Source organism: Homarus americanus, unplaced genomic scaffold (genome assembly GCF_018991925.1).
Source record: "Homarus americanus isolate GMGI-L3 unplaced genomic scaffold, GMGI_Hamer_2.0 scaffold40583, whole genome shotgun sequence".
Taxonomy (NCBI): domain Eukaryota; kingdom Metazoa; phylum Arthropoda; class Malacostraca; order Decapoda; family Nephropidae; genus Homarus; species Homarus americanus.
The window spans coordinates 1,739-14,771 of record NW_024741803.1 but is presented as its reverse complement, the minus strand read 5'-3'; the positions used below and the strand labels follow the sequence as shown (position 1 = coordinate 14,771).

Here is a 13,033-nt window from a genome sequence, read left to right as displayed (position 1 = left end):
ACTGTCTAGGTACACTGTATACCTACACTGTCTAGGTACACTGCATACCTACACTGTTCAGGCACACTGTATACCTACTGCCTAGGTACACTGTATACCTACACTGTTCAGGTACACCTGTATACCCACACTGTCCAGGCACACTGCATACCCACACTGTCTGGGTACACTTCAACCCACACTGTCTAGGCACACTGTATACCCACTGTCTAGGCACACTGCTATACCCACACTGTTCAGGTACACTGTATACCTACACTGTCTAGGCACACTGTACCCACACTGTCTAGGACACTATACCACACTGTCTAGACACGTATACCACACTGTCAGGACACTGCATACCAGTCTAGGCACACTGTATACCCACACTGTCTAGGAATACACTGTCTGGCACACTACCCACACTGTCCAGGCACACTGTATACCTACACTGTCTAGGTACACTGTATACCCACACTGTCCAGGTACACTGCATACCTACACTGTCTAGGTACACTGTATACCTACACTGTCTAGGCACACTGTATACCTACACTGTTCAGGCACACTGTATACCCACACTGCCCAGGTACACTGTATACCTACAACTGCCCAGCACACTGTATACCTACACTGTTCAGGCACACTGTATACCCACACTGTCTGGGTACACTGTATACCTACACTGTCTAGGCACACTGTATACCTACACTGTCTAGCACACTGTACCTACACTGTCCAGGTACACTGTATACCTACACTGTTCAGGTACACTGTATACCTACACTGTCTAGGTACACTGTATACCTACACTGCCTAGGCACTGTATACCTACACTGTCTTGCTCCAGGGGTACACTATACACCCACACTGCTCCAGGGGTGAATACCCGTATACCTACCACCCGTGTAGGTACACTATATACCTACACCTGTCTAGGTACACTGTATACCTACATCAAAGTCTAGGGTATTACTGTATACCACACTGTCTAGGCACACCGTATACCTACACTGTCTAGGTACACTGCATACCTGCCACTGCTCCAGGGTACACTATATACCACACTGCTCCAGGTACACTATATACCTACATCACCCAGTGAAGCCACCATATACCTACACTGGCCCAGGGTACACTGTATACCCACACTGTTCCAGTACACTGTCTAGGTACACTGTCTAGGTACACTGTATACCTACACTGTCTAGGTACACTGTATACCTACACTGTCTAGGTATTCTGTATGCCTGCAATGTCTAGGTACACTGTCTAGGTACACTGTATACCTACACTGTCTAGGTACACTGTATACCTACACTGTCTAGGTACACTGTCTAGGTACACTGTATACCTACACTGTCTAGGTACACTGTATACCTACACTGTCTAGGTACACTGTATACCTACACTGTCTAGGTACACTGTATACCTACACTGTCTAGGTACACTGTATACCTACACTGTCTAGGTACACTGTATACCTACACTGTCTAGGTACACTGTATACCTACACTGTCTAGGTACACTGTATACCTACACTGTCTAGGTACACTGTATACCTACACTGTCTAGGTACACTGTATACCTACACTGTCTAGGTACACTGTATACCTACACTGTCTAGGTACACTATATACCTACACTGTCTAGGTACACTGTATACCTACACTGTCTAGGTACACTATATACCTACACTGTCTAGGTACACTGTATACCTACACTGTCTAGGTACACTGTATACCTACACTGTCTAGGAACACTGTATACCTACACTGTCTAGGTACACTGTATACCTACACTGTCTAGGTACACTGTATACCTACACTGTCTAGGTACACTGTATACCTACACTGTCTAGGTACATTGTATACCTACACTGTCTAGGTACATAGGGAGGCGTGATAGGCAGATAGGAAAGCGTTTCAGACGTGATAGATAGGCGTGATAGATAGGCGTGATAGGTAGGGAGGCGTTATAGGTAGGGAGGCGTGATAAACAATAGGTGAATCAGGTTGAGAGAGATAGGCGTGATAGGTAGAGAGGCGTGATAGGCAGATAGGAAAGTGTTTCAGACGTGTTGGATAGGCGTGATAGGTAGGGAGGCGTGATAGGCAGATAGGAAAGCGTTTCAGACGTGATAGATAGGCGTGATAGGTAGGGAGGCGTGATAAACAATAGGTGAATGAGGTTGGGAGAGAGATAGGCGTGATAGGTAGGACGGCGTGATAAACAATGGGTAAATCAGGTTGAGAGAGAGATAGGCGTGATAGGTAGGCGTGTACAGAACATGACTAGCACCCTGTCAGTCACTTAACATTAAGGAATAAATTATGGAAAAACAAACCTCAAAATAGACCTAAAGTTACCTAATAAAACCCAAATAATAAATTAAAATACAATAAATAAATTAATGGTAATATAGTAGTAGTTATTAGGTTATTATTGGGTGATATATTAATTATTGTATCCAGAGTTAAGTTCATCCATTGGCTTTGTTGATACCAGGGTCATATGATGGTGAGTGATCCATGTTGTAGAGTTACCACGAACGGCTCTGACGGACCTATCTAGTTTTTTTGGGAGGATTAGTTTAATTATTTGTTAGTTAATTAATTGTTATTTATTTTGGGATTGTTAAGTTAGGTTAGGTTAGGTTAGGTTAACTAGGAATGTTAAGGTTATATAAAATTAATTATTTATGAAGTTAAATTGTATTAACTATAACTAGATTAAGTTACTGAGGATACAATAATGGCTTTAAAAAAATATAATCCCACTAAATTAATTAATATACCTTAAAAGAATAACAATATAAATTAATTAACCATAAAATAATAAAATAATAAACATGATAATAATTTAGTCCCGTTATGAGTGTTCGTGGTGAGTGAACCAACATCGTCCATCTTGTTCATTAAGAGGGGGTAATGGCTGCTGAGATCAAGCCACTCCGGAGCTCTCACCCCACCAAGCCCACCAGCACTGACAGACCCGTGCTGGTGGCTAAGATAGAAGGTAGTGGTGATGATGTTAACGCTGCTATACTCCTTAATGGTGCCACCGGAGTTATATCTGTTAGTGATGACAAGTAAGATATACCTTCAGTAATATGTTTTATTTTATCATTAAACTATAAGTATTTATCTTATATATAATTCATGGTTTATATATTATACTGTATTTATATTATTAACGGATTATATTGTTTAAATGACAAATATTTCCCTTTATTCAATATCATTATTTGGCTTTATTGTGTTAAATAATTACTACTTTACTTTAGGTTCATTTTAACTTAATATATCAATAACGTCAAGTAACTTTATTATAGTTAAAATATTATATTTATTATGTTCATTTTAACTTAATATATTTGTCTTATTAACTGAGGTAAAGTATTATTAATTATCTTTAGTTAACTTTATTGTGTTAAATTATTATTAGTTTACTTTAGGTTCATTTTAACTTAATTATTAGTTTATTTTGTGATTATTTCTTATAAGTGTTGACAAATGATTAATTACTATTATTATTATTATTATTATTATTTTTATTATTATTATTATTGTTATTATTAGTTATTATTATTATTATTATTATTATTATTATTATTATTATTATTATTATTACTATTACTATTATTATTATTATTGTTGGATAGTTAGACAGACAGACATAAAGCTATACAGTATATATGGTTCATAATAAAGGCCCCCCCATAGATCAGTGCGCATCTGGCAGCGTCGAGACTCAGGACAGTACTGGCCTAGTGTGTGTCACTTCCTGCCGTCAGTACCAACTTGTCTACACTACATAGCTGACACCAAGAGATTATTTCTGGGTCTAGATAATGGCACTGTTGTGGTGAGTATAACCTGACCTAACCTAATCTAACGTAAGGTAACCTGACCTGACCTAACCTAACCTGACCTAACATTACCTAATCTAACGTGACCTAATCTAACGTAACGTAACCTAACCTAACCTAACCTAATCTAACGTAAGGTAACCTGACCTAACGTAACCTAACTTAACCTAACCTAACGTAACCTGACCTGACCTAACGTAATCTAACTTAACCTAACGTAACATTACTATTGTTATTATTATTATTACTGTTATTGTTGTTGTTATTACTGTTATTGTTGTTATTATTTATACTCTACATTATTGGCAGGAGTTCTCAGTGTCGCAGGACTACAACAGCATAAACCAAGTACGAGAATACCTGAGTCATCAAAACAGAGTGACGGACGTTATCTTCTGCCCGACCAACGAATGGCTCCTCTCGGTGGCTCGCGACAAGTTCTTCGTTTACCACTGCACGGAGAGCGGCCGCAGGCTAGGAGGCCACCAGTGCTCCGGCTGGTGTACGGCCCTACAGTACGACGAGAAAAGTAAACACATATTTGTCGGGGATTATAGCGGCCAGATCACCATGTTGAAGTTGGAGGAAGGCGGACCGCAGATCATTACAGTGCTTAAGGTATGGGGTTTGTGTAGAGGGTGTGTTAGGGTGTGTCAGGGTGTGTTAGGGTGTGTCAGGGTGTGTCAGGGTGTGTTAGGGTGTGTCAGGGTGTGTCACAAGTACTGTACAGGATACACCCTATGCATGTGTTGTGGACCTACTGCATAACACAGCCTACATAACACACCCTAACACCACACCCAACAATGTTATATGAGCACTCACCTTAGTATGAAGTTAACAGTAGTCTCCAGCTCTATGAATGCTGATCCTGACAGAGAACAGTTCACAGTGTTGTTCTTGTTCATCTGGAGAGACAGAGAAGAACTGTTCATTGATGTTCAACTGTTAATGTTAAGTTATATTATTGATGTGTGCGTGTGTGAAGGAGTTAGTTTGTGTTTATATATGTATGTATGTATATATGTATGTATGTGTATGTATGTTTATTAACCTAACACTCTTTCACAGGGTCACAATGGGTCAATCAGATCGTTAGCATGGGATATGGACCGCCAACTGCTGTTCTCGGGATCGTTCGACCAATCAGTCATCGTTTGGGACATTGGTGGGAGGAAGGGAACTGCTTTTGAACTACAAGGTCACACGTAAGTTAATGATCTCAGGTGATATTAACATCTTCACTACAGGACGACACTTTTAATATATGGTTAACAACAGGTGACCCCATACACAAGGTGATTAAGATTGAAATGAAATAATATAAAATTCTATATAATATGAAATAAGTTAAATGAGGTGAAGTTAAGTTCGGTTAAATATATCAACAACATATTATCCACAGGAGTAAAGTGTCAGCCGTTATTTACAGGACTAAAGTGTCAGCTTATCCACAGTAGTAAAGTGTCAGCTTATCCACAGAACTAAAGTGTCAGCTTATCCACAGGAGTAAAGTGTCAGCTTTGGTGTATGGTAAGAATTGTCACCAGCTGATCTCAGGAGCAGAGGACGCCACTATTGTCTTCTGGGATATGAAGGCTGATAGACAGGAGGTGAGGCTATGTCTGTATGTCTGTGTGTGTATGTGTGTGTGTGTGTGTCTGTCTGTCTGTCTGTCTGTGTGTGTATGTGCGTGTCTGTATGTCTGTTAATATGTATGTATGTCTGTTAATATGTGAGAGCCCTAGTGAGTAAAATATTGTTAAAACACCATTAAACCTAACTTAGGCCCTACAGACCTAACCCAGAGACCTAACCTAGACCCAAGAGACCCTAACCTAACCTAGACACCTAACCTGACCCAGTTCACCAGAGACCTAACCTAGACCCTAACTACTACTCCTTAGACCCCAAAGAACCTAACCTAAACCCTCACTACTTCCCCCCCCAGACCCCAGAGTGGCTTGAAGCAGACTCATGTCAGTACTGCGAGCGGCCATTCTTCTGGAACCTAAGAGCCATGGTGGACCAAAAGCAGATTGGCCTACGACAACACCATTGCAGGTGAGGGGGTGGGGTGCACACACTTACACTCATACGTACACACATACTCTTTCATACATACACAGACTTACACTTACACTCTATCATATACACACACTTAAAGTCTCACACACACACACTTAAAGTCTCACACACACACTTACACACACACACAGTCTCTCACACACACACTTACAGTCTCTCACACACACTTACAGTCTCTCACACACACACTCACAGTCTCACACACACACACACACTCACAGTCTCTCACACACACTCACAGTCTCTCACACACACTTACAGTCTCACACACACACACTCACAGTCTCTCTCACACACTCATAACACACTCTACCTTACAGGAAGTGTGGGAAGGCAGTATGTGACAGCTGCAGCAGTAACAAATCCTGCATTCCTATTATGGGGTTTGAGTTTGACGTCCGCGTGTGTGACAACTGCCATTCTACTATAGCTGATCAGGAGTAAGTCATTATCTATCTGTCTATCTGTCTATCCATCCGTCTATCCATCCATCCATCCATCTATTTATCTATACTAACAAATATATATAGTTTAGGTCAGGTCAGGTCAGGTTAAATATCTCTATCTATAACCACATATAGGTCAGGTCAGGTTAGGTTAAATATCTATATCTATACCAACATATATAGGTCAGGTCAGGTTACATTATGTTAAGTTCTATTTAAGTAACATTACATTAAGTTGCATTAGGTTAGGTTATAACACAACACATATATTGTTTCTCATGTTGATGGTATTTTAATTTTTGTATTTCATTATTATTGTTGTTGTTGTTAGACTTAATGACATAATATTTTAGAGTTAACATAAGATTTATTATTTTTACAGAAGGTTAATAATATATTGTTGTTTTTATGCTTCTGACAGGACCTTAAATGGTGTACAGTAAGTTACCGTGTTTTGTTGTGTGTGTATATGGGTGTATGTATGTATGTATGTATGTGTATGCTTTTAACAAGATAAAATAATACTCTGAATAATCTTTACCCTTTGAGTACAATACCATTACCACCTTGTGTACGGCGACCTTCCAAACATCGTACTCAAGGGGCTACATCACTGTACTCAAGGGGCTAACACCACCGTACTCAAGGGGCTAACATCACCGTACTCAAGGGACTAACATCACCGTACTCAAGGGGGCTAATGTTATATATCTGCTAAAATAGTTAAAATGTTATATTGAAGAACATTAAGTAAATTGTTTCTGTTTACAGCCGAACATCTCTGGCCAAGTTCCAGGAGGTGAAGCATAATGTAGTCTACATGGATTTGGATGAAGAGGCTGGTATTCTCCTCACTGTCGGTAAGTCTCTCCTCTCACTCGCTTCATTCACGATTCATTTGTGTCTCACTCGCTTCATTCACGATTCATTTTTGTTTCGCTCGCTTCAGTTATGATTCACTTTCACTCGCTTCATTGTCTCTCCTCACCTCGTATGATGATGATAATATGATGATTACATTATATTAGGTAAAAAAAAACACTTAATCTAACCTAACCAAACGAAACCTTATCTAACCAAACCTTCTTTCATAGGTCAAGATCGTGTGATGAAGATATGGGACGTGTCAAGTATGTTGAATTGATGTCAGGTGAATGAAGTCACCTCACCTTGGCTCACAGAAATCCTACTACTGGCTGACTCCTGAAGGCTACTCAATCCTAGCTGACAGTGAGCTGAGGTTACCAATCCTAGCTGACAGTGAGCTGAGGTTACCAATCCTAGCTGACAGTGAGCTGAGGTTACCAATCCTAGCTGACAGTGAGCTGAGGTTACTCAACCCTAGCTGACAGTGAGCTGAGGTTACTCAATCCTAGCTGACAGTGAGCTAAGATTACCAATCCTAGCTGACAGTGAGCTGAGGTTACCAATCCTAGCTGACAGTGAGCTGAGGTTACCAATCCTAGCTGACAGTGAGCTAAGGTTACCAATCCTAGCTGACAGTGATGGTGCATTTTGTAAACAACTTTCATTGTTTGTGTTTACCCCAGTGACTGTGTGAGCCTAGGTGCTGGGCCAGGCACCCTAGGCACTCATATCAGAGCCTGGGTGCTGCCAGGTCATAGGCAGACTACACCCAGGTGATGAGCCTAGGTGCTGGGCCAGGCACCCTAGGCACTCATATCAGAGCCTGGGTGCTGGGCCAGGCACCCTAGGCAGCTTATAACAAAGTGTCGCATTTCAAAACATTGTTCGTATGGGGTGTAGCACGAAGCCAGTCTAAGTCAGTCACAAGAGGCACCAGCGACAGGTGGCGTGGCATTCCATGACAGTCATAGAACATTCTTACTCCGGTAATGATGATGACAATATGGGGGGGTTGGGGGGGGGGGACTTGGTCACTACAGCGTGGGTTGTCACTACAGCGTGGGTTGTCACTATGGGTTCCTTATATAAGTTTTGTACATCAGTTGAATAATTTATGACCTTTTTACAATTATTACAAGAGTCAGATAGAGACTTTAGTGTTATTTAAATAATTTATATAAAATAATTACGGTTATTGTAATGTTTGAATAATCATTTAGTTTTGTTTATTTGATAATTAATAATATCTGCTACAACACTACATTATATAATTGGTTAAAGAATAATTAATATATATAATTATTTAGTGTTTGGATAATTTAGGTTACAATAATTATTTTGTATATTATTTATTTGGACAAAACAAAGGTGACCCTCATTTAACTTAACCTATGTAGTGACAACTGTACCCAGGTTGTATTGTTAGATATACTATACTGTACTGTACTGTGCTGTGCTGTACTGTGCTGTGCTGTGCTGTACAGTATATAGCTCATCACTGTCCACCTTATAACATGTTAAAGGTAATTTGTGATTATTATCTGATGTAATTTGATTCTGTTACTTATTATTAAAGAGAATTTATTGTTTTTATAAATATGTACTTTACTGTACCTTACATGTACTGTACTGTATTCTAGTAGCTTCATGTTACTGTAGCCTAATTCTTATTCTAGGGATTGGTGTATGTCTGTGTGTATCAGCTCACCAATACACACACACCAGTCCCCCATAACATATCGTATATATAAACAGATTTGGTTTAATTTACTTCTATATAAATTAATACTCTTAAATATTTTGCTCACAAACTAATGATTTGTTTTAAGGTTATTTGCGTTTACTTTGTTGACACTGCGGCCACACGAGCGTACGTCTGTCCTCGACGCGTGATTGGCCAAAATAAATATCGATCTAGTACACTCGGCCACAACTCTAGGGCCCCATAGCATCACGTGCTGGAGATGTTACGTACGCTCGTGTGGTCGCACCTTAAGACTGTGTAAGTTTTTTGCTAGTCGTGTAGTCGAGACCAACTGCTAGGAACGTGTTAGTTGTAGTGGTGATTTTGGCCTTTTTTGGACGACCTGATTATTCGACCCCCTTCCCCCCCGACCCTTTAATATTTTTGTGGGGGGTTAAGCTGAGGGGTGACAATGTTTAGGGGGGGTTAATCTATCTTCAGGTGAGCACTTGGGGGAGGTATTCTTCAGGTGAGTCATAAAGGCTGGGATTATGAATGATCTTGTTGATGATCTCGACTGAATTATTTGTTATGTCCGTGTGACGCTGTTGGCCAGAACATGAAATAAAGAACACACTGTAATATTCATCTGTATGTGTGATGCTGTAAAATCTTGCTGAAATATTATGTGATGCTGTAATCCATCACATATGTAGGAATACAGGACTTGTAATATACTGTTTCATGACTGTATCATGTTCTTATGGGTACAGTTATGACTTGTAAAATATGTGAACTGATGCTGTAATCTATCACGTTTGAGGGTACAGTAACAAGTGATTGAAATTTACCACTTGATGCTGTAATCTTCCTGTAACCAATGACATATTTAGGGGGAGGAATACATTACAATAATACAGTAAGAATTCTCTCTTTTTAACCACTGATGGGAATACAGTTTTAAGAGCAGCTGAACCTCTGAAGGGGATAAGTTTAGGAACTATTACAGTTTATGTATCCTAGATGGCTGTAATGTATTAAAAAAGGTATATTAATGTATACTTTTGTTTATCGTGGGGTGATTATTGGCTAGAGATCTACTGAACAATGTTAACTCATTGTATTACCAAAGATAAAAGTTTGGAAATGATAAAAGTTATAAACTATATTTTATTTGAAAATTGTTTTAGAATAAACTTGAGGGATATTTTCTACAAATATATTTCTTTAACCTAGTGTATGGGGTGACCTCTGAGCTGAATAAAACCATCTGCTGTTAACCAAGTAACGACCCAGTAGTGAAGATGTCTAACGATGTGAGCTGATGGATGCTATGTCACATGATATAGTGGTATTTTAAACATTATTGTGTATGTACAGTAAACATAGCTTATATTATGACTTAAAAACGTCCTCAGGTACATAACCTGTTTATAACCTGGGGACCACTGTACTGTATAACACTGTAGATATAACGAAAACTATACACAGCTCCTCCCCGACTTACGACGGGGTTAGGGACCCAAATCCAGGTTGTAAGTCAAAAATGCTTAAATAATACATAAAAAATCTAAAATGGTTGTCCCTTTTTCTTCTCAACACCACAAAACTCTCACTTTTAACCTTGCCAGATATTTTAAAGTGAATTACAAACGCAAATTTTCTCTGTGTACTGATGTCGGGACTCGGGAATACGTAATTTGACAAAATTTTGCTATGACTGAGGCGGTCATATGTCCGGGTGGTCGTAAGTCAGGGAGGAGTCGTATTATTAAGACACGTACTTTATATAACAATATTATATTTGAGATCAATGAACAAGTTAACTACAACAGGTGTGAGATAATTACCTTAATATCTGACGTTGTTTACCTGTGGCCAGTCACTAGTAGAGGTACTTTCCCTGCTGCCTGCTTATCTGCTAGCTGTTTCCACTTGCTAGGACGTCTTATCTGCTAGTCTTCTAATCTGCTAGGTCTTCTAATTTGCTAGCTATTTCTAGCTGCTAGCTGTTGTTACCTGCTAGGACTTCGTATCTGCTGGAACTTATCTGCTAGACTTCTAATCTGCTAGTCTTCTAATCTGCTAGACTTCTAATCTGCTAGTCTTCTAATCTGCTAGTCTTCTTATCTGCTAGCTATTCCTACCTACTAGCTGTTGTTACCTGCTAGTACTTCCTACCTGGAGACACCTGGTCACAATAAAGAATTAAAAACATCACATATTGAGTAAGTTTTATTTTGAAACATATTTACAACGCTCAAGAGTTGTCGCCAACACAAAAGCTTAACATAAAAGCCTAACACAATAGCTTAACATAAAAGCTAAGCACAAAAGCTAAACATGAAAGCTATATAAAATCCTTAGTTGTCGTTGGGCCGTTAATAAATCGGAAAAATGTTAGGGATTTGGCTTAACCATTGAACCAGCTTAAGAAGATCTAATGTTTGAGGTGGAAAAAAAAAATCTTGTTTATATAGAAGAAAAAACAGTAAAGCCTCATTATAACGAACTATTATGGTGAAGTAAGTCCATTATATTGAGGTTTTACTGTAATAAAACCATTTACCAGAACGTGTTATATTACTGAGAACAAAAACAAGAGATTAATATGAAGGATAATTTTATTTATTACAGTAAACGCTCTTTAGTTCGCTGTAATATGAACGACTGTAATTATGATAAACATTACATCGTCATCATCACAAGAGTTACTGTCACTTTAACAATCTTCGTACAACCTCACAGCCCCATGGTCAATTTAGCCACAAGTTACGGTGTCGTTAACAGAGGCTTAGCGACCAATACAAAACAAATGTTGGTAGTTGCGTCGCCTACAGCACGAGGGAATTTTTTTTACTGTGGTAGACAATGATCAGCTATTTGCTTTCTAATGTTTACATCCTCGGTGACACAGCTTAGGTCATAATCCTCGGTGACACAACAGCTTAACCCCGTTGACACAGCTCAGGTCATAATCCTCGGTGACACAACTTTGTGTGACCATCCACGTAAAAACTAACTCACTTAAGTGGATTTCGCTCAAAAACTCGGAAAACATCGGATAAAATTACGGATTTTTAGCTGAAGCGTTTGACACATTCTTCTCTTTCTGGGGTCATGCATGTACAGACTTGTCCCTGAACCAGTCTCCTGTTTTGATATAACCAGACCAGACCAGTGTTGTTCTGTGTCGTGTTGTGTTGTGTTGTGTTGTGTTGTGCTGTGCTGTGTTGTGTTGTGTTGTGTTTTCTCCTGCACTCAAGCACACAGTATAGATGTTAAAGTGGAAGTGATTAGGTAAAACAAGAGTAGAAGTGAACAATACTGTTTCTTCTTCATCCTCCAACACCACTCTCCATCCTCCAACACCATTCTCCATCCTCCAACACCATTCTCCATCCTCCAACACCACTCTCCATCCTCCAACACCATTCTCCATCACCAATCTCCATCAGCCTCATACGGTACTCACAGACCTTGCCCCACCATATACTGAGCCTTATACTCAAAGATCACGTCATATGGGAAGCTACTTGTCCACCAGAGGCACAATAATATTCATCTTTATACCTAAGCAACTAATATAACAACTGAGGTGTTACTTAAATAATAACAAGTAACTTAAGTAACACTGTATTGTTGGGTGTTACTTGATCATGGTGAGAACTGGTGTAAGAACCGGTCGGTGGAGTAATCAGCTGTAAACTCCCGAGGTTTGTAAACAAATTATGGCCCGTAATAAACCAGAGACTAGATAAACAACAAATTATGGCCCGTAATAAACCAGGGGCAAAATAAACAACAAATTAAGGTGCGTAATTAAACCAGAGACTAGATAAAGAACAAATTAAGGTGCGTAATTAAACCAGAGACAAGATAAAGAATAAATTAAGGTGCGTAATTAAACCAGAGACAAGATAAAGAATAAGGCAAGCTTGTAACACTCCCTAGTTGTACTCTGTGTGGAAGACTTTGCTACACAACAACAATATTAACAACATCGTCAGAATATTTATCCAAGGCAAATTAACACAAAAAAAAAACATCAACGATTTGTTATAGTGCGAGACCGAACTAAGCGATGCCCTATTA

General features: G+C 39.2%; 1 protein-coding gene across 4 annotated transcripts; it reads left to right on the top strand.

Moving 5' to 3' along the window:
* Nucleotides 1-2,878: 2,878 nt before the first annotated feature.
* LOC121876040 (WD repeat and FYVE domain-containing protein 2-like) lies at nucleotides 2,879-10,152 on the top strand. 4 transcript variants are annotated; one of them, XM_042380911.1, is made up of 12 exons: nucleotides 2,879-3,073; nucleotides 3,708-3,849; nucleotides 4,163-4,471; nucleotides 4,925-5,061; nucleotides 5,361-5,466; nucleotides 5,805-5,917; nucleotides 6,262-6,381; nucleotides 6,809-6,826; nucleotides 7,159-7,247; nucleotides 7,482-7,627; nucleotides 7,810-7,995; nucleotides 8,041-10,152. In XM_042380911.1, the coding sequence occupies exons 1-10, from the start codon at nucleotides 2,913-2,915 to the stop codon at nucleotides 7,529-7,531; spliced, it is 1,245 nt and encodes a 414-aa protein (XP_042236845.1). In that variant the 5' UTR covers nucleotides 2,879-2,912; the 3' UTR covers nucleotides 7,532-7,627; nucleotides 7,810-7,995; nucleotides 8,041-10,152. The 4 variants fall into 4 exon arrangements, with proteins under 4 accessions (XP_042236845.1, XP_042236846.1, XP_042236843.1 ...); XM_042380912.1 differs by having other exon boundaries at nucleotides 7,482-7,954; XM_042380909.1 differs by having other exon boundaries at nucleotides 7,482-7,995.
* Nucleotides 10,153-13,033: the final 2,881 nt, after the last annotated feature.

Bases quoted from the DNA above. Each gene is read 5' to 3' on its own strand.
- LOC121876040 (XM_042380911.1), top strand. From the start codon at position 2,913: ATGGCTGCTGAGATCAAGCCACTCCGGAGCTCTCACCCCACCAAGCCC. The intron at 3,850-4,162 runs GTGAGTATAACC...CATTATTGGCAG, and splicing joins TAGATAATGGCACTGTTGTG to GAGTTCTCAGTGTCGCAGGA. The intron at 5,467-5,804 runs GTGAGGCTATGT...TTCCCCCCCCAG, and splicing joins TGAAGGCTGATAGACAGGAG to ACCCCAGAGTGGCTTGAAGC.